We start from the raw sequence: 25,545 nt of genomic DNA, 5'->3' as shown, positions 1-25,545 counted from the left end.
TGAGACATGAAAGAGAGAATTGAGCAGAGAGGAGGCGGACCTCATACCACCAAGAAAGTAATGCCAGGAGCCGAGTGTGTCCTTTGGACCCTGGGTCCCTGTGCTGAGAAGCTCCTAGATCAGGGGAAGATTGATGACAAGGATCCTTCCGCAGAGCGACAGAGAAAGAAAGCATTCTTCAGGAGCTGGCTTCCTGAATTTGGACTTCTAGCCTCCTAGACTTTGAAAGAATAAATCTGTTTGTTAAAGCTATCCACTTGTATTTCTGTTACAGCAAGCAACACTAGATAACCCTTACACTGATGTTTTTTACAGGCTCAGTTCCATTGTTTAACTGTTAAGTTTTTGTGGGTCTTGATTGCTCAAAGCCTTGTTTCATCTTCTGTTTGGAATTGGTCACTCACTTCCCCTAGAGGCCCAGCATGGGGTTGGCCTTCCAAGTTATTGCAGGCAACAATTTTGCAAATGTTTTGCTGCCGCATAACACGGTCTCCAGTTTTCTAGTCCAAGGTATCTATTTCCTTTAAGCCCATGCCACAGGTTTTAGGTTTTTGTTAGGGCAGCATCCTGCCCCAGGTTGCCACATTCCACCTTATTGGGTATATTAATTTTCTATTCCTGCCATAATAAATTACCATAAACCTAGTGGTTTAACACAAAGTTATCATCTTACAGTTCTCTAGTTCAGAAGTCGTACATAGTTCTCACCAGGCAAAAATCAAGGGGTCAGCAGGAATGCGTTCTTTTCTGGAAGCTGTAGGCGAAAATCTGTTTCCTTGCTCATTCAGGTTGTTGGCAGAATTTATTTCCTTTTGGTTGTAGGACTGAGATACCCATTTTCTTGCTGGCTGTCACCTGAAGGATATAACTTCTAGACGCTGCCCACATTTTCCTTGGCTTTTGGTCTTCTTCCTCCATCTTCAAAGCCAGCAAAAATGAGTTAAGTCCCCCTCATGCTTTGAATCTCTCTTCATCCTCTCTAACTTCTTATGGGTAAGTAATGTTCACATTCCATTCCCTAGAACCTGTGATTACATTACTTTACACTGCAAAAGTGACTTTGCAGTTGTGATTAAGTTAAGGACCTTGAGATGGGTTTGTTATCCTGAATTATCCAGTTGGGCCCAATGTCAGCACAAAGGTCTTTACTGTATAAGGGAAAAAGGGAGGTAGGAGAATTAGAGGAGGAGATGTGATGAAAGAAGCAGCGGTTGGAGTGATGTGGCCATGAACCATGAACCAAGTAGTGTAGGCAGCCACTAGATGCTGGAAAAGGGAACTAAACAGTAGAACCTCCAGAAGGAATGCAGCCCTGCTGACAACTTGATTTTAGCTAAGAGAAACACATTTCAGACTTCTGATCTCCAAAACTGTAAGATAAATTTATTTCAAGCCATTGAGTTTGTGGTACAGAGCCCTGGTGGTGTAGTGGTTAAGAAGTCGGCTGCTAACCAAAAGGTCGGCAGTTCAAATCCACCAGGTGCTCCTTGGAAACCCTATGGAGCAGTTCTATTCTGTCCTATAGTGTGTTATGAGTTGGAATGGAACTGACTCAAAGGCACCTAACAAGTTTGTGCCAATTTGTTACAAGAGCAATTGGAAATTAGTACAGTAAGGAATGTCTTGATGCTTGGAACCAGAGCTCAACTCTTATAAAAAAAAAAAAAAATTATAGAACACTGAACAATTGATAGCGTAGAAGAACCAAATAAATGTAATGAATATGGAAAAGCATTTACAAGTAACTCTTATCACAGAGAAGTATTTCTGGAGAGAAAACTTATGAATGTAACAAATGTGGGAAAGCCTGCAGGGTGATTCAGAGCTCAACAAACATGAGAAAACCCATATAAATCCATAGGGCTTTTATTGGCTGATATTTGGAAGTAGGTCACCAGGCCTTTCTTCCTAATCTTAGTCTGGAAGCACTACTAAAACCTATTCTCCATTCGTTGACAGATGGATTTTTGGCACACATGAGGAGCATTGGCCAGTATTTCCAGGTCTCCTGCATGGAAGGTGTGAATTCTACCACTGAGCCACCACTGCTGTTACTAGATAGAAACCCCAGGTTCTTGCTTGGCATGACTCGTATTGGCCAATAAACAAGAGACTGATGTGGGAGAACAGGAGAGGCACCTTTATTTCATTGTACAAGGAGGAGTCACTTGAAGCTGCTGCTGCCAAGACTGCTCCCGAAGGGTGAGCAGACAACTTACTTTTAAGGGGTTTACAAGTACGGAGTTCATACAAGTTGGCAACATTCTTTTTATTTTATTTTTTATTGTGCTTTAAGTGAAAGTTTACAAATCAAGTCAGTCTCTCATACAAAAATTTATATACACCTTTTTTTTTCTATATACTCCTAATTGCTCTCCTCCTAATGAGACAGCATACTCCTTCCCCTCCACTCTCTCTTTTCATGTCCACTCGCCCAGCTTCTAACCCCCTCTGCCCTCTCATCTCCCCTCCAGACAGGCAATGCCAACAGTCTCATGTGTCTACTTGATCCAAGAAGCTCATTCTTCACCAGTATCACTTTCTATCCCATTGTCCAGCCCAATCCCAGTCTGGAGAGTTGGCTTTGGGAATAGTTCCTGTCTTGGGCTAACAGCAGGTCTGGGGACCATGACCTCCAGGGTCCTTCTAGTCTCAGTCAGACCATTAAGTCTGGTCTTTTTATGAGAATTTGGGGCTGCATCTCACTGCTCTCCTCCTCCCTCAGGGGTTCTCTGTTGTGTTCCCCATCAGGGCAGTCATCAGTTGTAGCCAGGCACCATCTAGTTCTTCTGGTCTCAGGCTGATGTAGTCTCTGATTTATGTGGCCCTTTCTGTCTCTTGGGCTCAAAATTACTTTGTGTCTTTGGTGTTCTTCATTTGTCTTTGCTCCAGGTGGGTTGAGACCAACTGATGCATCTCAGATGGCCACCTGCTAGCATTTAAGACCCCAGACGCCACTCTCCAAAGTGGGATGAGGATGATTTCTTAACAGATTTTATTATATCAATTGACTTAGATGTCCCCTGAAACCACGGTCCCCAAACGCCCACCCTTGCTACGCTGGCCTTCGAAGCGTTCGGTTTATTCAGGAAACTGCTTTTGGATTAGTCCAGTTGTGAAGTCAGCAACAGTCTTAATCATACTACGCAGGCACAATGGGGTTTACATATAACGTACAAGCAAAACCAGGATTCAAATGCAGAACTCAGGGGTAGGGAAGCCCAGCAAAGGAAACAGGATTTTTAATACAGCACTGCGAGCTCTGTCTCACTGCCATATATCCTGCCCTTGTTAATGCCAGACAATAGGAATATGGGTGTTGCTGTATTATGTATAGTAAAAGTACTTACCTGAATTTCACTTTTTCTCAAAAAAGTAAAATAATAAGTTACTGTATAGAAATATTTTGCTAACTATGTAAATCAAGATAAAGCTCTATAACAAAATCATAGTAAGGAATTAAAACCCATACAAGAAAATAAATATTCGTGAGTTTATACTGATATAAATAACTGATAAGTGGTAGAAAAGGACCACCTCTTCTTTAACGGCACTATCGTTGGTGTGGACCAGACCACCTGGCGGCTCAGGTAGGGAGGGTGGGGGTGGAACCCCTACCGCAGCCCGGGCTGGGGTGGGGTCGAAACCCCCTGCAAACGGCCGCGGGAGGGTGCGAGATATGGGGATCCCGACGCACCTCAAGGCGGGGGCGAAGGGTGAAGACTCCGGCTCGGCCCGGGTCAGGGTTGAGAGTTGAAAACCCGGCGTAGCCCGGGGTGGGGATGATGATCCGGGAGCCCCGGCGCCGCCCCGGGCGGGGATGAAACATCCCGGAGCCCCGGCGCAGCCCTGGGCGAGAATGAAGTTTCCCGTAGCCCCGGTGCGCGGTTTCGACCGCAGCGGAACGTTCTGCGATGCGCACATCCGGGTCCCGGCGGCGCGCGCAGGCGCACCCGCCCCAAACATGGCCGCTGTCAGTAGTCTGAGGGGAGTCTAGCCAGGCCCTTCCGGCCTTTGTGCCTCAGTTTCCCCACAGAGGGCGGCGTAGTGGGCGGCCTGCTGTGTCCCTGTTGGGACTGCAAACGTGCGCGTCCGCCGGTGGGTTTCACGTAGGCTGCGGGCGCGTCTGGCCCGCCGGCGCGGGGATCCGGCCCGGGGCGCGGCCACTCTCGCGGTTGTGGACGCGTTCCGGCCAGTGTGGACATCCCGCAGCGGGTGAGTGCGACCTGGCTCCTTCCCTCCTGTTGCTGGTGGTTCCGCCTCTACGGTGTCTGTTTTCGCCCCAACCCCCGAGCCTGCTTTTCCGTTTTGTTGGCGTCTGTGGAGTGTCCAGGCCGGGCAGCCGCGGGGCCGACGGGGAGGTCTCTCGCCTCTGTTGCTGCCGGTTGTTGGTGGTGGGCTTCTTTGTCGTCCGCTCTCGTGTTGCTCTCGTGGGCTGTGCTGTTTCCCACGAAGTCCCGCAGTTGTCACACTGACTGCCTTTTTTTTTTTTTTTTCCATCTAGCGTTTGCAAAATCAGGTCTTGTTGCTACTCCCAGTAAAAAAAAAAAAAGTAGATACTGTATTTTTCAATCTGTCTCCACCTGCTTAGGCGGCCCTTTCGCTTTCCTTTTTCATTTAATAATTTCATTTCCTTTGTCCAATTCTCTCCCACCTGAAACATTTTATAATAAAAGGTTTCCAACATAGAGGAAAGTTGAAAGACTTAGCATTTGTCGTACTTGCTGTATGTCATACTTAGCCATCCGTTATTTCATCATTTTGGGATACATTTCAAAGTAAGTTGCAGGTAACACTTGCTTCCCCCAACACATCAATATGCTTAACATGAACAGATTATTCAAAGATAATTCTGTAATTTCTTTTAGTCATTCTCATTTTTTACCCACGTTTAGGTCTTTGGTCCATCTGGGATTTATAAATGTGTGTGTAAGAATTAGAAATTGTAACTTTTTTTTCCCATCTGGAAAGGCAGTAGAATTTACACCTACTTCTGCTGATGTGTGAAGTTTCCTTTACCTCCTACCAAATTCCTGTATGGTCCTGAGACTGTTTGGGGCTGTCTGTTACTTTGAGGAGCCTTGGTGGCACAGTGGTTAAAACAGTCTACTGCTAACTTAAAGGATGGTGGTTCAAAATCAGCAGTGGCTCTGTGGGAGAAAGATGTAGCAGTCTTCTTGCATAGAGATTTACAACTTTGGAAACTCTATGGCAGTCGTTATGAGTCAGAATGAACTTGATGGCAACAGGTTTGGTTCTTACTTCACTGTGCCTGGGTGTTGCAAATGGCTAAGTGCTTGGCTACTAACAAAAAGGCTGGTGGTTCGAGTCCACCCAGAGGCACGTTGGAAGAAAGGCCTGGCAGCCTACTTCTGAAAGATCACAGCCATTGAAAAAGCCCATGGAGTCTAGTTCTACCCTGACACACATGGGATCTTATGGGTTGGAATTGACTCCATGGGCCACTCGTTTGGTTTTTGCCTCACATCAGCAGGCTGCTTAGTGACTGGAACTTCAGAAAGGTGTTGATTTTGACAGAGCAGCTCCCAGCTTCTCTTCCTTTCATTTCTTAATGAGTTGTCTTGGGTATTCTAGGAGCCAGTCTCTTCCATGTGAATTCGTAGGATCTGTGTGCCACGTGGAAACCCTGGTGGCGTAGTGGATAAGAGCTACGGCTGCTAACCAGAAGATCAGCGGTTTGAATCCTCCAGGTGTGCCTTGGAAACTCTGTGGGGGAGTTCAGCCCTCTCTTATAGGGTTGCCGTGAGTCGGAGTCAACTCGACGACAATGGGTTTTTGTCAACTCGACGACAATAATGGGTTTTTGGTTTTTTGGTGTGTCATGTTCTAGTAAAATTCCTCTGAGGGGGTTTGCATTAGGAAGGTACTGATGTTACAGGTTAGTCTGGTGAGGGTTATTGTGGCTTCAGTGTTGGACCCTCCCATCTGTGTACTGGGTCTGACTCACCACTTATTCAAGTATTCTTTGAAGTCATTAAATTTTTCCAAGTCCTCATCACGAAGAATATAGTTAGTTTTTGTTTTCTATCTTTAATGGGATTTAAATTAAAAAAAAAAATTTTTGGTTATTGGTTATTTTATGAAGGTATTGATTTTGGATATTGATAGTTATTCATTCAACAAATGTTTATTGACTACTTGCTATGTGCCAAACCTAGTACTGGGTGCCTGGGCTACAATTGTGACCAGACAGACCCAAATCACTGCCCCGGTGGCACTTATGTGACAGGACATCCATTAATCTTGATGAACTGGCTAAATATTTTTTTTTACATATAATTATATACCCCTTCTCATTATCCAGCATTTTACATTTACAACAATAGTAAAAAACTTACTGACTATTTTGCACATTAACAATGAATGTCTGGCAGTGATGAACGCTGAGGTGCAAGGCAAGACTAACACTTACCATGATGCCTGAGGTTATGTGTCAACTTGGCTGGGCCATGACTCTCAGTGGTTTGCTTTTATGTAAAGAGGTAATCTGGCAGTTCTGTAATGATATAGTCATCCTCCATTTTGTGATCTGATGTCATCATCCTCCATTTTCATGTAATGCTTATGTCACATAATGACCTGGCCTTTGGAACCTGACCATGTCAATTAGTGAGGAAAGTGCATATTTGCTTTGATGTGAAGTAAATACAACTAGATTTTTGTGGCCACCCCGCAGAGGCAGGATTGACTCTCCTACCAGAATTTTGGTTTGGATATCAAGATTGATGATGTCACACACACACACACACATACACACACACACACAGAGGGAGGGAATGAAAAGGCTTATTACTCACATAATGAAGCTTTCTGGAGAGAGCAGTGTGGTTTCCAAGCAGATCCAAAAATGGCTTGAGAGAGCAAGGAAAGAAGACTGGCTCAGCTTTTTTTTTTTTTCCTGGAATATTTTATGTGAAAGTTTACCCAGCAAATTAGATTCCCATACACAAATCGTTCTGTGACATCGGTGTCAGAACTGTGTCAGCCGTTTTGCCATTTCCACTCCGCTTGCCCTGTTTCCATCCATCCAGTTTCCCTGTCCGTCCTTGCCTTCTCGTTTTTGCTTTTTGACATTTGGTCTCATATAGTTGATTGATTAAAGTAGCACATTCCTCGTGGGTGTTACTGTTTAGTTTTTAGGCCAATCTATTATTTGGCTGAAAGGTGACCTCTGGGAGTGGCTTCAGTTCCAGGTTAAAAGGGTGTCTTAGAGCAATAGTCTCCAGGGGTTCCTTTAGTATTTATCAGTCCAGTAACTCTGGTGTTTTTTAGAAATTTGAGTTTTCTACATTTTTCTTCCATTCTAACCAGGGCCTTCTATTGTGTACCTGGTCAGAACGGTTGGTGGTGGTAGCTGTGCACCGTCTAGTTCTTCTGGTCTCAGGCAAGAAAAGACTGAGGTTTGTGTGAGCCATCAGTCCTTTGGACTGATTTCTTCCTTGAGTCTTTGGTTTCTGTCTTACATTGGGTTCTCTGGAGAAGCAAAACCAGTAAGCCATATAAATATATATACATAGAGATTTATATCAAGGAGATGGCTTATGCGATTGTAGAGGCTGAAACGTCCCAAGTCCATGTATCAGGATAGAGGCTTCTCTCAAGTCATGTAGCTGCAGGGGCTGGTGAACCCAAGATTGGCAGGTCCGGCTCTCAGGCTCTGAAGATTGATGAATTCCAAGATCTGCAGATAAGCTGATAGCTCAAGTCCCAAGAGCTAGAGCTCAGATGAATAGGAGGCAGCACAAGATCCAGAGAGAGTAAAACAGCCAGAACCTCTGCTTATATTTGGATGCAGGCCACACCCTCAAGGAAACTCCCTTTCAACTCATTGGCTACTCTCACCAGATTCAGTCATGGGAGTGATCACATATAAACACTGGAAGTCATGGTCTCAGCCAAGTTGACACACAATCTTAACCATCACACTTTCCTTCACCCTCCTTTGCTCCAGATGGGAAAAGACTAATAGCTGTATCTTAGATGGCTGCTCGCAAGCTTTTAAAACCCCAGATACTACTCACCAAACTAGGATGTGGAACATTATGAACTAAGTTAATCCAGTTCACCTAGATGTCCCACGTGACTATGGCCCTGAGCCTTCAAACCCAGCAAATCAATTCTGTGAGGTGTTCGGATATGTCTATGAAGTATCCCTAATTGCCCCTTATGGGCTTTATTGTATGTATTTGGATATATATGCAGCACATACAAACATGCATATACGTGTGCCTACAAATATAATTATGTACCTCGTTTTATCGTGCTTTGGTTTATTGTGCTTTGCAGATACTGCGTTTTTTTACAAATTGAAGGTTTGTGGCAACCCTGCATTGATTAAGTCTATTGGCACCATTTTTCCAACAGCATGTGCTCACTCCGTGTCTCAGACTTTTTCATTATTTTTATATCTGTTAGGGTATTCTGCAGTCATTGATCTTTGATGTTACTATTGTAATTATTTTGGGGTGCCACAAATCTGGCCCCCAAAGATGGCATATGAGATGGCAAACAAGCGATAAATGTGTGTGTTTTGACTGTTCCACCAACCAGCCATTTCCTCGTTTTTCTTCCTCTCCTTGGGCCTTCCTATTCTCTGAGATGTGACAGTGTTGAAATTAGGCCAATTAATGGCCTCTAAGTGTTCGAGTGGAAGGAAAACTCGCATGTCTCTCACTTTAAATCAAAAGCTAGAAATGATTAAGCTTAATGAGGAGACTGAAAGGTAGGCCTTTTGTGCCAAACAGCCAGGTTGCAAATGCAAAGGAAAAGTTCTTAAACGAAATTAAAAGTGCTGCTCCAGTGAACACATGAAAGCGAAACAGCCTTATTGCAGATACGGAGAAATCTTAGTGGCCTGGATAGGAGATCAAACCACCCACAACATTCCCTTAAGCCAAAGCCTAATCCAGAGGAAGGCCCTAACTTTTTAAAATTCTGTGAAGGGTGAGGGAGGTGAGGAAGCTACAGAAGAGAAGTTTGAAGTTAGCAGAGGTTCGTTCATGAGGTTTAAGGAAAGAAACCATTTCCATAACGTAAAAGTGCAAAGTGAAGCAACAAGTGCTTATGTGGAAATTGCAGCAAGTTATCCAGAAGATCTAGCTAAAATAATTGATGAAGGTGGCTACACCAAACAGTTTTCAGTGTAGATGAAACAGCCTTATAATGGAAGAAGATGCCATTTAGGACTTGCATAGCTAGAGTGGAAAAGTCAGTGCCCGGCTTGAAAGAGTCAGAGGACTGGCTGATTCTCTTGTTAGGGTCTAATCCTCCTCCCAGTGCAGCTGGTGACTTTAAGTTGAAGCCAGTGCTCAGTTACCATTCTGAAAATCCTAGGGCCCTTAAGAATTCTGCTGTATCTACTCTGCCTGTGCTAAACGGAACAACAAAGCCTGGAATACCACACATTTGTTTACAACATAGTTTACTGCGTATTTTAAGCCTACTTTTGAGACCTACTGCTGAGAAAGAAAGATTCCTTTTAAAAATATTACTGCTCATTGACAATGCATTTGGTCACCCAAGAGCTCTGATGGAGATGTACAGGGTTCAAGTTGTTTTCATGCCTGCTAACACAGCATCCATCCTGCAGCCTATGAATCAAGGAGTAATTTTGACTTTCAGGTCTTAATATTTAAGAAATACATTTCGTAAGGCTATAGCTGCCATATACTGATTTCTCTGATGGATCTGGGCAAAGTAAATCAAAACCCTTTAGAAAGTATTCACCATTCTAGATGCCATTAAGAACATTTGTGATTCATGGGAGGAGGTCAAAATATCAACATTAACAGGAGCTTGGAATAAGTTGATTCCAACCCTCATGGATGACTTTGAGGGGTTCAAGACTTTTGTGGAGGAAGTAACTGTAGATGTGATGGAAATAGCAAGAGAACTAGAATTAGACATGAAACCTAAAGATGAGACTGAATTGTTGTAATCTCACGATAAAACTTTGACGGATGAAGAGTTGCTTCTTACGGATGAGCAAAGGAAGTGGTTTCTTTGAGATGAAATCTACTGGTGAAGATGCTGTGAATATTGTTGAGATGACAACAAAGGATTTAAAATATTACATAAATTTAGTTGATAAAGCAGGGGCCGGGTTTGAGAGGATCGACTTCTAATTTTGAAAGAAGTTCTACTGTGTGTAAAATGCTATGAAACACCATTGTGTGCTACAGAGAAATCTTTCGTGAAGGGAAGAGTCAACTAATGTGGCAAACTTCATTGTTGTCTTATTTTAAGAAATTGCCACAGCCACCCCAACCTTCCACAACCACCACCCTGATCATCAGCCATCAACATCAAGGCAAGACGCTCTACCAGCAAAAAGATTATGACTAGCCGAAGGCTCAGATGGTTAGCGTTTTTTAGCAATAAAGTGTTTTTAATTAAGGTATGTATGTACATTGTTTTTTAGACGTAATGCTATTGAACACTTAGTAGACTACAGTATGGTGTAAACATAACTTTTACATGCACTGGGAAACCAAAAAAATCGTTTGACTTGTTTTATTGTGATACTTGCTTTATTGCGGTGGTCTGGAATGGAACCTACAGTATCTCTGAGGTATGCCTGTGTGCACGTGCATGTACTCCCATACACTTCCCGCATTCATGTAGCATACATATCTACCTCTGTAACCACTCATATATTTTTTGCTTATTGCTGTTTTGCAAGATTGTGTATGTTATAGCATTTACCATAGTGGTTGTCTTGGTTATCTAGTGCTGCTGTAACAAATGGATGGTGTCATGGATTGAATTGTGTCCCCCAAAAATATGTGTATCAACTTGTGTAAGCCATGATTCCCAGTATTGTGTGGTTGTCCTCCATTTTGTGATTGATATAATTTTCCTGTGTGTTGTAAATCCTAATCTCTGCCTGTGGTTAATGAGGCAAGATTAGATTATGTTAAAGAGGATTAGGGTGGTATCATGGATTGAATTGTGTTGCCCAAAAATATCTGTCAACTTGGCTAGGTCGTGATTCCCAGTATTGTATGATTGTCTACCATTTTGTCATCTGATATGATTTCCCTATGTGTTGTAAATTGTATCACTGTGATGTAATGAGATGGACTAGTGGCAGTTATATTGATGAGATCTACGAGATTAGATAGCATTTTAAGCCAATCTCTTTTGAGATATAAAAGAGTGAAGCAAGCAGAGAGACATGGGGCTTCATACCACCAAGAAAGGAGCATCAGGAGCAGACCACATCCTTTGAATCTGGGGTCCCTGTGCCTGAGAAGCCCCTCAACCAGGGGAAGATTGATGACCAGGACTTTCCTCCAGAGTCGACAGAGAGAGAAAGCTTTTCCCTGGAGCTGATGCTCTGAATTTGATCTTCTAGTCTACTAGACTGTGAGAGAATAAATTTATCTTTGATAAAGCCATCCATTTGTGGTATTTCCATTACAGCAGCACTAGATGATTATGACAGGTGGGATGTAACACCCTTGCTCAGGTTACATCCCTGATCCAGCGTAAAGGGAGTTTCCCTGGAGTGTGTCCTGCACCACCTTTTATTTTACAAGAGATGAAAGGGAAGTAATCAGAGAATTGGTGACCTTCTACTACCAAGAAAGCAGCACCGGGAGCAGAACGTGTCCTTTGGCCCCGGGTCCCTGTGCTGAGAAGCACCTTGACCAGGGGAGGATTGATGACAAAGACCTTCCTCCAGAGCCAACAGAGAGGGAAAGCCTTCCTCTGGAGCTGATGCCCTGAATTTGGACTTGTAGCCTACTAGACTGAGAGAATAAATTTCGCTTTGTTAAAGCCATCCATTTGTGGTATATCTGTTACAGCAGCACTAGATGATTAAGATGGATAGTTTTTACAAACAAATTTATTCTCTCACAGTTTAGGAGGCTAGAAGTCTGAATTCAGGACACTAGCTTCAGGGGAAGGCTTTCTCCTTCTGTTAGCTCAGGAAGAAGGTCCTTGTGATCAGTCTTCCCATGGTCTAGGACCTCATCACAGGTTCCCTGGGCCCTCAGAATGTCCTCCGCTCCCAGTGCTTCTTTCTTGGTGGTATGAGGTCCCTCTCCTCTCTGCTCAGTTCTCTTTTATATGTCAAAAGAGATTGACTCAAGATATAACCTAACCCTGCAGATTGAGTCCTGCCTCATTAACGTAACTGCCACTAATCCTGCCTGGTTAACATCATACAGATCAGGATTTACAACCAAGAGGATAATCATATCAGATCGCAACGTGGTGGACAGTCACACAATACTGGGAATCATGGCCTAGCCAAGTTGATACACATTTTGGGAGGGATACAATTCAATCTTTAACAGTTGTCCTTTATTCTTATGTGCTTCTCAGAGTCTTCATTTACCTTGGTTAGGTTGTGCTGACTTCCCCCATATTATGTATTGCTTTTCCCATCACTAGAGTTATCATGAGTCTACACTCTAGTAAGTGATTCTCTTACCCTTCTCCTCCCATACCTGGTAGTCATCAAAGAGCATTTCTTTCTGTGTGTATACCTACTCTTGACTCTTGATAAAGATGGTATCATGAAACATTTGTCCTTTCGTATTTCGCTTGGTTCACTCAGCACAGTGTCCTGCAGATTTATCCATGTTATGTTTCACGAGCTCTTTATTATTGCGTAGTATTCCATTATATGTATGTACCACACTTTGTTTATTCATTTATCCGTTGATGGGCACTTAGGTTGTTTCTGTCTTTTTGCTGTTGTGAATAATGCTACAGTGAACATTATTTATGCATAATGCTGTATGCATACGTCTGCTCACATCACTGCTCTTAAATCTCTGGGATATATACCTAGGAGTGGGATTGCTGGATCATAAGGTATTTCTATTTCTAGGTTTTTGAGGAAGCGCCATACCGTTTTTCATAGTGGTTGTGCTATTTCACAATCCCATCAGCAATGCATAAGAGTTCCAGTCTCCCCACAACCTTGCCAGCATTTGTTGTTTTCTGTTTTTGATCAGTGCCATTTTTTGAGGGATAAAATAGTATCTCATTGTAGTTTTGCTTTGCATCTCTCTAATGGCTAATGATTACGAGCATCTTTTCATGTGTTAGCTGCCTGAATGTCTTCTTTGGTCAAGTGTCTTTTCATGTTCTTTGCCTGTTTTTTGATTGGATGGCTTAGCTAATATTGTGAGAAGGTGATGAGGATGGGGATTGTGTGGTTTGAACTTCCTGCTAGTACCAAAAGAGAGAACACCTGGACTTTTATCAATCTACACAAATGTGGGAAAGAGGGAGGCTTGAAAGCTGTTAGCACTCAGACATTTAAAAATGGAGTCAGACTCTATCACACTGGGTAATCAGATCAGTAACTTTATCAGGACAAGGCTGAATTTATAGGCAAAAGGAGTCCTGGTAGCGCAATGGCTAAGTGCTTGGCTGCTAACCAAAAGGCTGGCGGTTCGAACCCATTCAGCAGCTCTTTGGGAGAAAGACCTGTGATCTGCTCCCATAAAGACTGCAACCTGGGAAACCCTTTGTCACACAGGGTCTCTGTGAGTCAGAATCCGTGTGATGGCACCCAGCAACGATAAAGTTGGTAGTAAGCAATTAATTTTTGTAAAACAGTGCATCATTTGAACAAATCAACTAAATGCTATCACAGGTGGCCTACAGAGATGGTGGGAATTGTGTGGATGGCGACAGTAGACTGAGATTTGGCAGACATCATATTTGGGTATCCAGGTACCATGAGTGGACTCTCTGCAGTTTTGTGGGTGATGGGGCTAATGCTTGTCATACATGAGCTTGTGGGAAATGGAATTCTACAGAAGCTCAGCATATTCCTGTAAAACGATTAGTTCCCTCATGAAGTCTTAAAGTACCAGAAATGTGACAGACTCAAGGCCCACTTTAAAAAAAAAAGAAAGCTTTATTGAGATACCACACAATTCATCCTTCTATAATGTACAATTTAGTAGTTTTTGCTATGTTCACAAAGTTGTGCAGCCATCACCATTGTCTACTTCCAGAGCATTTCATCACCTCCGAAAGAAACCTCATACCCATTAGCAGTCACCCTACATTCTCTCTCTTTCCCCCTAGCAAACATTAATCTGCTTGCTGCCTCAATGACTTTGCCTTTCCTGGGCATTTCATAACTGGAATTAATCATACAACGTGTGGCTTTCTGTGTCTGGCTTCTTTCACTTACAGTGTTTTCAAGGTTCATCTACGTCGTAGCATGTACAGCGTGTGTCACATTTTGTTTATTCATCAATTGGTGGACTTTTTTTTTGGCTTTTTTTTGCTGTTATGAATAATAATGCTGTGAATATTTGTGTACAAGCTTCTGGGTGGGTGTGTTTTCAGTTCTCTTGGGTGTATTCCCATCCACATTCTGTAAAGTGGTTTCTCATTGCGGTTTTGATCTGCATTTTCCTGGTAACTGATGATCTTGAGCATCTTTTCACGTGCTTGGTCGTCATTGTATATCATCTTCGGGGAAATCTATTCAAATCTTTTGCCCATTTTTTAATTGGGTTGTCTTTTATTGTTGAGATGTAAGTATTCTTTATATGTTTTAGATACAAGTCCCATATCAGATAAGTGATTTGCAAATATTTTTCCCATTCTGTGGGTTGTCTGTTCACTTTCTATGTGGAGTCCTTTGAAGCACAACAGCTTTTAGTTTTGATGAGGTCCTATTTATTTATTTTTATTGTTTGTGCTTTTGTTGCCATCTCTAAGACGGTTTTGCCGAATGTAAGATCAGAAGGATTTATTCCTGTTTTAAGAGCTTTATACTTTCAGCTTTATATTTAGGTCTGTGATCCATTTTGAGTCAATTTTTGTGTAATGACTACTTAAAAAAAAAGTGGTTAAAAATATACCTGACAAAACATTTGCCAATTCAACACTTTTTACGTGTATTATTCAGTGATATTGATTACATTATTCATGTTGTGCAACCATTATCACTATCCTTATCTGAATTGTAATGCAAAATTTTTATAGTCAACATTTTGCAATGGGTTAAGTGGATACAGACCAGGGTGGTTAAATAGGAACAAAGGAAGAGAGAGGGTACCTTGGTGGAAAGCAGCACTTACTAGGTCAGGCAGCCCAGGAGGTCCAGATGACCTGGGTCTCATCCACAGCTGGGAGGATCACTTACTACCTGTGTTCTGACTTGGAACAGTGTCAGGACGATTTATCACAGAAAACAGTTCTCTAGTCCCTAGTCTTGGCCTGTGGTGGGACAGCGCTCAGTGTATAGAAGCCTTGGAGACCACCTTCTCTGATGGTGATGGGGAATAGAAGGACTACCGGGGACAGCAACAGCAATATTGGAGTCCGGGTCAGAGGAAGAACAGAGAGAAAAAAAAAAACAACCATAAGATAGATGAACAACATTAATATGGACTTTTTTATGATATAGTTTTTGTATCATTCTTTTGTAAAAGTTTTTTATATATTCTAGACACTAGTTCTCCTTCTGGATGTGATTTGAAAATATTTTCTCCCACTTGGCTTTCCACTTCTGTGATGGCATTTGTCTTATTTTAATAAAAGGAGTATCTATTATCGAATTTTTATTCAAAGCACAAATGCCTTCTACATTTGTTTGCCAACCATGCCCTCCCTCTGCGAGGTATTTTCCCCAAGTGCCTGTGCCAGTTTTTTCACATGTTGCTCTAAAAAAGTGGCATAGCGCGCTTATGAAAATACCTCACAGGGGAGGGCACGGTTGGCAAGAAAAGGAGAAGGTGCATTATTTGCACAAAAATACGGTGTAGATGCCCCTCAAGACGTGTTCCCCTCTTTGACCTTAGACAGTTGCAATCATGGCTTTGGTAGGTGTCTTAGTCATCTAGTGCTGCTATAACGAAAGTACCACAAGTAGATGGCGTTAACAAAGAGAAATTTATTTTCTCACAGTTAGTAGGCTAGAAGTCCAAATTTAGGGCATCAGATCCAGGGAAGCCTTTCTCTCTCTGTCAGCCTTCTCATCATTCTTCTACCAGACTAGGAGCTTCTCCATGGAGGGACCCTGGGTCCAAAGGACGTACTCTGCTTCCGGCACTGCTTTCTTGGTGGTATGAGGTCCCTACCTCTGCTTGCTTCCCTTTTCTTTTGTCTCTTGTAAGATCAAAGGTGGTGCAGGCCACATTCCAGGAGAACTCCTTTCATACTGGATCAGGGATGTGACCTGAGCAAGGGTGTTACATCCCACCCTAATCCTCTTTAACCACAGGCAGAGATTGTGATTTATAACACATAGGAGAATCACAAAATGGAGGACAACCACACAATACTGGGAACCATGGCCTAACCAAGTTGACACATGTTTTTGGGGGAAACGATTCAATCCATGACAGTAGGCGTCCTACCAGATTGGTTTATGTTTTCATTTCCAGGTGTATATACACATATATCCTATTTTATACTTTCTATTTAGCCTGTCTTTTCTGTGATCTGGTTTTACTACGTTTCTCTCCCTCTACAGCAAGGTGTTTTCACCTTGGCACTATTGATATTTTGAGGCCAGATAATTCTTCGTGGTGGGGTCTTCCCTGTGCATTGCAGGATGCTTAGCAACATCCCTTGCTTCTACCCATCAGATCCCAGTAGTTCCCTTTCCCCATCAGTTGTGACAACTAAAAAATGTTCCCAGACATTGCCAAGTGCCCCTGGAGGTAAAACTGTCCTGGTTTAGAACCATTGTTCTCCAGGCTTGGAAGTTATACACTTTACGTTAGTTCCTTTATACCCGACTTGACCAGGTCTGACACCAATTATAAACAATCTAAAGACTTTGGAACACTTGGTTTTGTTATCCCTTTCGCATCTCACAGGCCATTGCTGTCCAGTATTTTAGCCCTCCCTAATCACCTTAATGAGTCATTGTTACTGCTGTATCTTATACACTCAGTGTTGGGTTGATTTACATACACGTTCATCATTTCTTTTTCTCTCTGTGCCCTCCTTCTGTGCTTGGTTTCTTGCCTGAAGAACAAACTTTTCTAATTTTTTTGATGACTAGTATTGTTGGAGGTAAACTCTCCTTTTAGTTTTCTGAAACTGTCTTTATCTTGCACTTACTTTTGAAGTGTAGTGTATCTGACAGCTTTTCCTGTCAGCACTTTGAAATTAATCTTCTATTACCTTTGGGTTCCTATTTTTGCTATCAAATGGTCCGTCATGATAATTTTCATTCCTTTGCCAGTGGTCTGTATTCTCCTTGCAGTCCTTCAAGATCATTGCCTTAAGTATGAATTCATGTTCATTTATCCTGCTTGGGATCCATGCTGAGTCTGAGATATCTACAAGTGGGGTTTTTAGGTAGTAGAGTGTGTCCATTTTATGTTTCAACATTGTTGACATTGAATCGATTTTCGAATCATGGCGACCCCATGTGACAGAGTAGAATTGCTCCATAGGGTTTACAAGGCTGTAATCTTTACAGAAGCAGATCGTCAGGTCTCTTATTCCATAGAGCTGCTGGGTGGATTTCAATAACTGCTACCAAATTACTCTGCTGAGCAGCCTGACGTTTTACACGCCCACCAAATATATTCCTACAGGACATTCCCAGGCTTTATTTTATTGCTTGTTTTATTTTTACTCATATGAAATGTATATAGTTGGTGTTCTTAAAGTTGCAGTTTGTATTCACTTGAATGATGGTGAGCATGAGCAGATTTTCATGTTTTTAGGTTGTTTTAATTTTCTTTTCATGAATTAATTGCCTTTTTGTGTCCTTCATCCGTCCATCCATCCTTCCTTCCTTCCTTCTTTCTTCTTCAGTGTGTATGTGTTTGTGTGTGCGTGCCGTTCTGTAGGAAATTCTTTGTAGATCCCAGGCAGTAATACTTTAATATATTATAGTATTTTCTCTTCATCTGCCACCTGTATTTTGACTGTTACTGTATCTTTTAATGTATGGGAATTTTAAATCTTTATATCAAATATATTCATCCTTGTCTTTATGGTTTTGCTTATTAAGCCTTCTTGATCATGGTCTGCCTCACTCATGAAGATATCCTGCGTAATTTAAACTTTGATTTATGTTTAGGTCCTTATCCAACTGTAATTTAAAAGAATATATTTTCCGAGATAAGGCCGGTCTTGACGCCAATTATTGAGAAGTTTATGCTTTTGATTGAAGTGTCACCTTTAACATATATCAGTTCACCATATTTTAGATTTTTTATTTTATTCCGTTTATATCTTTATGCTTTTCTGTTCCAGGGCCATGTTGTGTTCTGTGTTAATGTAACCTTACACTATGTCTTGATGTCTAGTAGGGAAAGTGCCCTATTTGTTCCATTTCAGAACTGTCTTGGCTGGTACTGCATGTTCATTCTGCTATGTGGATTCTAGAATCTGTTGTCAGGTACATCAGGAAATCATTTGGAGGCCTTCGAGTTGCCTAGATTTCATAGATTAATTAAATCTTATGTGGAATCCATGCACATGCTCCAACTCACCAGTTATTTAGGTTTTTCTTTATGTTCTTCACCTGATCTGATGCTATCCTATTGTTCCTATGCATCTTAGGTGTTATCTTTCAGACTTATCTCCTTGAAATGGCTGTTTATCACACCATTCTGTCCAGGAGAATGCTAGAATTTCCTAGTCCAGTGGGCTGTTAACATTCTGAGTATCAAATCCCTTGGGAGATCCGGGTATTCTGATTTGAGGGAGCAGGTCACAGGAATGAATGACCCTTTTTGACAAGTAGCAGATGTATTTCTGGTGGGGAGGTTCCTGGGCTCTTCTGTGAAAAACACTACCTTGACTCTGTTACATGACTTCTCTATTAGGGTCTTCCCCTAGAGGAGGAATTGCCACTCTGACCACAAAGCTGGGGCGAGTGCTGCGTGTTCAGCACCATCATAAGCACATTGTGAAATTGGGGCTTTAGAAATATGGACTGCTTGTCATTATGGACAGTGGGTGACAGGGACAAGAACATGACAACTGAGATGGTGTTCCAGCATGAGTGATCATGCCCGGTGATGATCTTCCAAGGCTCAGGCAAATCCTTTTGTTGATATGTTCCACCAATACCATTCCTCCCACTTGGTCTCTGGTTCCCCTCTCTGGGCCAGATAATTTAGCTGGACTATACTCAAAATTTTTTTTTATACTCAGTCTCGAGCAGTGTGAAAATGCTGCATGGCTCTGTGTGAACCTGTTCTTTATTCTATCCACTTTACTTTACCTTTCCATCATAAAAATATGAATTCGAAAAAAAAAAAACAACGCATATCCACCTGCCTGGCCCCATCTTCATTTTCCATTCCTCTTCAAGTACTTGCCCCATTACTTAACTCTTTTTTTTTAACCCTTTCTTTTCAGCCTGGAATACGAGACTGGACATGACAGCTCAGAATATTCCTGAGGAAGAAGAACTATCCTGTGACATGGAAATGGAGGGATTTAGAAGAGAGGGTTCCCATTTCTTTCCTGTAGGCGACTCTTGGGACTGCAAGAACCAGGAGGAGCATTTGAGGCAAATGGCTTTAACTCAAGATAAACTAGGGACTCAGGAAGCCATCTGTGAGTATCCGGGATTCAGGGCACATCTGAGTATAGGCTCAGACTTTCTGCCATCTCAGAGAATTCCCACAGCAAATGGTTTCCATGTACATGACTCAGATGTTACAGGTTTGGATTGTAACCCAGCCTATGCAGCTAAGAGAACTGGTGAAAGTGAGGCCTGTGAAAAAGTCTTCAGCCAGTCCATTGACATTATTCAATTTGGAAGAAACCAAACGAGAGAGAGACCCTGTAAACACCCTGAAAGTGTTCCATCTTTCAACCATTTTAACCCCCTTGGTGAACAAAAAATAGTGAAAAGAAGCAAGAAACTCTATGAAGGTAAGGACTTTGGGGACATCTTTGCCCTGAGTTCGTCTCTAAATGAAAACAGGAGGAGCCACCCTGGAGAGAAACCGTATAAATGTACTGAATGTGGCAGATGCTTCAAACGGAACTCTTCTCTTGTTTTGCATCACCGAACTCACACTGGAGAGAAACCTTATACTTGTAATGAGTGTGGAAAGTCCTTCTCCAAGAACTACAACCTGATTGTGCATCAAAGGATCCATACAGGAGAGAAACCCTATAAATGCAATAAATGTGGGAAAGCCTTCAGTGATGGGTCAGCTTTGACACAGCATCAGAGAATTCATACTGGGGAGAAACCTTACGAATGTCTAGAATGTGGAAAAACCTTCAACCGAAATTCATCCCTTATCTTACATCAAAGAACTCACACAGGGGAAAAACCGTATAGATGTAATGAATGTGGGAAACCCTTCACCGACATTTCCCACCTCACCGTGCATCTCAGAATCCATACAGGTGAGAAGCCCTATGAATGTAGCAAATGTGGAAAGGCCTTCCGAGATGGTTCATACCTCACCCAGCATGAGAGGACTCACAGTGGAGAGAAGCCTTTTGAATGTGCAGAGTGTGGGAAATCCTTCAACCGCAACTCTCATCTCATTGTGCATCAGAAAATCCATTCTGGGGAGAAACCATATGAATGTAAAGAGTGTGGAAAAACGTTCATCGAGAGTGCTTACCTCATCAGGCACCAGAGGATTCATACTGGTGAGAAGCCCTATGGCTGTAACCAGTGTCAGAAACTTTTCAGGAACATTGCTGGCCTCATCCGCCACCAGAGGACTCATACTGGCGAGAAGCCCTATGAGTGTAATCAGTGTGGCAAAGCTTTCAGGGATAGTTCCTGTCTGACCAAGCATCAGAGGATTCACACTAAGGAGACCCCATACCAATGTCCAGAATGTGGGAAGTCCTTCAAGCAGAACTCTCACCTGGCAGTACACCAGAGACTTCATAGCAGGGAGACTCCAAGCCAGTGTCCTCAGTGTGGGAAAATGTTTAGGAGGAGCTCGTCCCTCATCCGACATCAAAGAACACATCTTGGAGAGAAACCCGTAGAAATATAACAAACTTTTCTGGCTCACTGTGAGAAATCTGTGTAAATGAGGCACATTTTCAGATGTGACTTCTTCTTGGTCAGTAGAAGAGAAATTTTTAATCTCTCCAGTGAATTGATGAACATGAGACATTCCTTAGCCACATTGTTAAATCTATAATTAGGGAAATCCTGGTGAGAACACAGGATGGTAATAAATGTGGAAAAGAGTTTCAGGGATGATTCAGCCTGTACCAAACGTGATAGCACATACACTGGAATAAAACCTGTGAACATAAGGAAGATACTTCGCCAGAGGCACCTGCCCACTTCTCCTTCAGTGTGATTAAAGTGAAAAGAACCTGTGAAATGTGTTCAGTAAGTAATCAGTATGATGAGTCAGGGAGTTACCACCTTATTGTATATAAGCAAACTCTTAACTAGAATCAAACATTGTAAGTGTAGTCAGTGAAAGATGCTTTTAGCAAGAGCTCATACCGTCCTTTGTGTATCAGCAAAGGCATACTGATGAGAGAGCCTATATAGTGCTCTACCCCACAGTAACCACAGAAACCCTGTTTGAATGTTATTTCTGAACAAAATGCCTGCCTATTATATGGTGCTGCAGAGTGCTGAGGAGTCATTACAGAAGGGGCAACTGGTTGAGGAAGTTGCTTGTGAATGACCACTGAAGTCATTCCTTTTAAGAAAAGGCTAAAACAGACTCCTATTAAAATGGGAAAGGCAGCTGCTGAGAAATGTAATGTGTTCCTTTAGTTGAAACAAAAAAAAATTCAGTCATTATGTTTACATTATCACTCCCTGTTGTTGTTCACTTAGGACACTTCCAACTTGTTTCCCGCAGCCCCTCTGAACCATAAGTTTAAAGAGTTGTTGCCGTGTTGAAAATGCTTATACTATGGCAGGCAACAAAAAGCACTTACAAAATAAAGGTTCACTGTCATTCCAGGGATGTAAAGATACATGAATATATGGATGTAGATTGGTAGTAGACAACGGAGACATGAACATGATGGCTTTTTTTGGTGACTGGAATTGTGTATGGTTTTGTCCTCTATTATACATCATACAGTGTTGCTATAATAATTTGATAATAAATAAAAATAAGTAAAGCCAAAAAGAGGTGAAATTTGTGTTTCTTTGGATCTCCTTGGCCAGTTGGGCTAGATCAGGGCCACAGGGCAGCTGTCAGCACAGATGGGGCCATCAGGACAGAATCAGGAAATCCAGTGGCTCGGGGCATGAGAATCATTTCCTTCTTTGGGACTTGGATTATCAGGGGGCATCATTGTGTAGGAGAGGATGGGTCTTAGTGAATGAGGAACAAGAGGCTGCTTCAAGTTTTCAGGTGACCTCTGGACATCCCTACTGAAACAGTGCAGCACCAGCCACATGAAAGCTGGTCAGCTAGTTGACAGTCCTAAAGCCCTCTGGGTGGCTCCCCTTGGAATTCCACTTCGCCTTTTATCCCCTGTGTTTTCAGACATCTATGGAGGGAGGCTTGAAGTGAAGTCCTCTGGGCTAATTAAGGCTTTGAGTTGCATGAGTTAGAAATTAGCTGTCTTGGGGCCTCCATGTGGGTGCTTTCCCTGACAGGAAGAACTCATCAGATGAGTCCAAAACAGGAGAAACAAGGGTGACCATAGCCCTACCTGCCTTTGGTGCATCCTGTCCTTGTAGTCCTTGAATGTGTGGGCAAACTTTTTGTGACAATTGATTTCAGGTCCATACCTATAGGCTTTTTTTTTTTTCTTTCCCCTGTGAGGATGGTCCTTTCATCAGGTTTTCAGAGGGTGGGTAAGAAACATTGACTCAATATTTGTTGGAGTTGGAGTAGAGTTCTGAGATTCTGGCTTCTCAAGAGGGAACAGTCTTGGAAAGGTACCACACCTAACCCACAGCCTTTCAGTGCTTGGCATGGGGTCTCCCCAGGCAGTGTTAATGACCTGACAGTCCGTTAGATTTGCAAGCTAGGAAGAGGTTGGGAGAAGGAAGAGAGGGGAGAGGGGAAGAGAGGAGAAAAGAAGGAAGAGGAGGAAAACGGGAAGAAACATTAAAGGAAGAGAGGAAGGAATGAGGCAGCAGTACCTACAAATATCCTTGGCTGTAAACCAGTTTTCTGGGTCTTTTGCACACTTAGTCCAGTCTCATCCTTGACACCCTCAGTCTTATATTCAACTATCTTGTGCCCTGATTTCTTTACCAAATACTTCTTCCTCTGACCCGGAGGGTAGACAGGACTCTGCATTGAATTTTACTCAAGGTTTCAGGAACTTAACAGAATAAAGCCATTTTCTGTGCATGCAGTCATGCTCTAATGCCTCTCTAAACAAAGGTAAGGAAGACAAGTCACAGGACTGGAGTGAGTGAGGTCCCTGGTGTCAGCAGCACAACAATTATGTGTTTCTAACTTTTTTTTTTAACCTGATGTCTCCATGGTGCTGAGATTCTGAGGTCCTGACCGACAGGGACCAGTGGAGGGGGGTTTTAAGGTGGCCACACCTGTCTCTCAGATGTGCCTCCTCTTGTGTTTGGTGTTTTGGGTATGGCCTGCGTGGCACACAGTTCCTGGATTGGGTCCATGGGAGCTATGTCACAGAGGAGAGGGAAAGCAGCCAGCACTGGGGTCCAGAAGAGGGTTGACAACTCCAGAGACAGAGCGGGGGGGGGGGGAGGGGAAATAGGAAAGAACTGAAGAGAAAACTGCCCTGCGGTAACATTTGGAGGAAATAAAGGATCTCCACCCATTTGAAGGTGGTGATCTCCAGGTGAGAGATGCATGTGGGTGGAAGGCTGGTGGGGACCTTCACTGAACCATCAGATAGGGACATTCACAAAGTTGTGCACCCACCATCACTATCTAACTCTGAAATATTTTCATTGCTTCCAAAAGAGGCCCCATGCCCCTTAGTTGCCTCTCTCCATACCCTTCTCCCCCAGGTCCTGACAACCACAAATCTACTTTGTATAGATTTGCCTATTTTGGACATCGCATATAAATGAAATCATACCGTGTGTGACCCCTGTGTCTGGTTTCATTTACTTAGCGTGTTTTCAAGGTTCATGCATGAGAGATGAAATCCAAATAGGTAATAAGTGCATGAAAAGGTGCTCAGTTTCATTACTCACTGGGGAAAACAATGTGAGGTACTACTTCATCCCATCAAAATAGCTAATATGAAAGAAAAGGAACCACATAGTACCAAGTGTTGGCAAGGATGTGGAGCAGCTGGAACTCTCAAACATCACTGGGGTGGCGTGTGTGTAAACCGGTCCTATCTGCTAAAGCTGAACATATACAGTTACAGCGCTAGGCATTCACCCAACAGAAATGCAGACGTGCTCACCAAAAGACACGTACATGAATACTCATTGCAACTCCATTTGTAACACCACCAAATTGGAAACAGCCCAAATGTCCATCAACAAGAAGAAAGAATACATGGTGGAGTATTCAGGCAGTGGAGTATTATACAGCCATGTAAAAGAATGAACTGGAGTCCCAGGGTGGTGCAAACAGTTAAGCACTCAATTATTCAAAAGATTGCTGGTTTGAGCCCACCCAGCGGCACTCCAGAAGACAGACCTGGTGATCTGCTGCTTAGAGTTCACAGCCTTGAAAAAGCTACAGAGCACAGTTCTGACACACATGGATCATCATGAGTCAGAATTGACTAGCTGGCAACTAACAACAACCACCCAGAGGAAGGAGTCCCTGAGCAGCACAATCAGGTGCTCAACTAGTACCTCAAAAGTTGTGGATTCAAGCACACCCAGAGACTGCTCAAAAGACAGGCCTGGCAATCTGCTTCTGAAAGTTCATGGCCTTGAAAAACCTATGGAGCACAGTTCTTTTCTGATATACATGGCTGGCCATGAGTCAGAATCGACTAACCAGCAACTAAAAACAACCCAGAGGAAAGAGTGCCTGGACAGTGCAGTTGGTTAGGTGCTTAACCAGAGATTACCGGTTCAGACACACCCAGAGTCAGCTCAAAAGACAGGCCTTGCAGTCTGCTTCTGAAAGATCACAGCCTTGAAAACCCTATAGAGCAGTTTTACTCTGCACACATGGAGTCACCACAAGTCAGAATCAACTCAGAGCTAACAACAGCAAAAGAATGGACAAGGCCACCAGAGCAACCTGGATGACAGTCACAGGAAGGCTCTGGACACAGCAGGTGCTGTGTGGTTCTGTGTGTTGTCCATGGTGGTACCAGGCAGAGCTATGGGGACTCTGGGAGGAGTGGGACACCAGGGGCTTCTGAGGCTGGGCATTTTTGGAGGACATGGGGTGCTCGTGTGTCCTCCGGGCACTTTTCTGGTAGATCTCAGAGGAGAATGAAGAAGGAAGCCACAGTGTTGGAGGTTGCACATGGAAGCACAGTGTGCTGGTCACAGGGTGGTGGTGGGCTGCGCTCTGCACCTGCCCTTGAAGCTCAGCCCTTACCCCAACGTCAGTTCTGTCCCTGATGACGTCTAGCCCTGCCTGTAGCATCTCAAGGGAAGCCTCATCTGGGGCCCAGCTTGCTCATGTGTGGAGCTGGGTGGCACACTGATGTGAATGCGCTGGCGACAGGAGATGAGTTGTGTCT

At 43.0% G+C, this 25,545-nt stretch overlaps 1 protein-coding gene across 3 annotated transcripts; it reads left to right on the top strand.

Annotated features, from left to right (window-relative positions):
* The first annotated feature begins 2,178 nt into the window (after nt 1–2,178).
* On the top strand, nt 2,179–25,545 carry ZNF329 (zinc finger protein 329). 3 transcript variants are annotated; one of them, XM_023543673.2, is made up of 3 exons: nt 4,103–4,215; nt 5,596–5,711; nt 19,342–25,545. In XM_023543673.2, the coding sequence occupies exon 3, from the start codon at nt 19,362–19,364 to the stop codon at nt 20,958–20,960; it is 1,599 nt and encodes a 532-aa protein (XP_023399441.2). In that variant the 5' UTR covers nt 4,103–4,215; nt 5,596–5,711; nt 19,342–19,361; the 3' UTR covers nt 20,961–25,545. The 3 variants fall into 3 exon arrangements, with proteins under 3 accessions (XP_064150404.1, XP_010584959.2, XP_023399441.2); XM_064294334.1 differs by lacking the exons at nt 4,103–4,215; nt 5,596–5,711 and adding an exon at nt 2,179–2,202; XM_010586657.3 differs by lacking the exon at nt 5,596–5,711 and having other exon boundaries at nt 3,987–4,215.

Source organism: Loxodonta africana, chromosome 11 (genome assembly GCF_030014295.1).
Source record: "Loxodonta africana isolate mLoxAfr1 chromosome 11, mLoxAfr1.hap2, whole genome shotgun sequence".
Taxonomy (NCBI): Eukaryota; Metazoa; Chordata; class Mammalia; order Proboscidea; family Elephantidae; genus Loxodonta; species Loxodonta africana.
The sequence above is the reverse complement of the archived record's forward strand: the minus strand, read 5'-3'. Positions and strand labels throughout refer to the sequence as shown.

Excerpts from the sequence above, each read along its gene's own strand:
- ZNF329 (XM_064294334.1), top strand. The coding sequence starts at position 19,362 with ATGACAGCTCAGAATATTCCTGAGGAAGAAGAACTATCCTGTGACATG.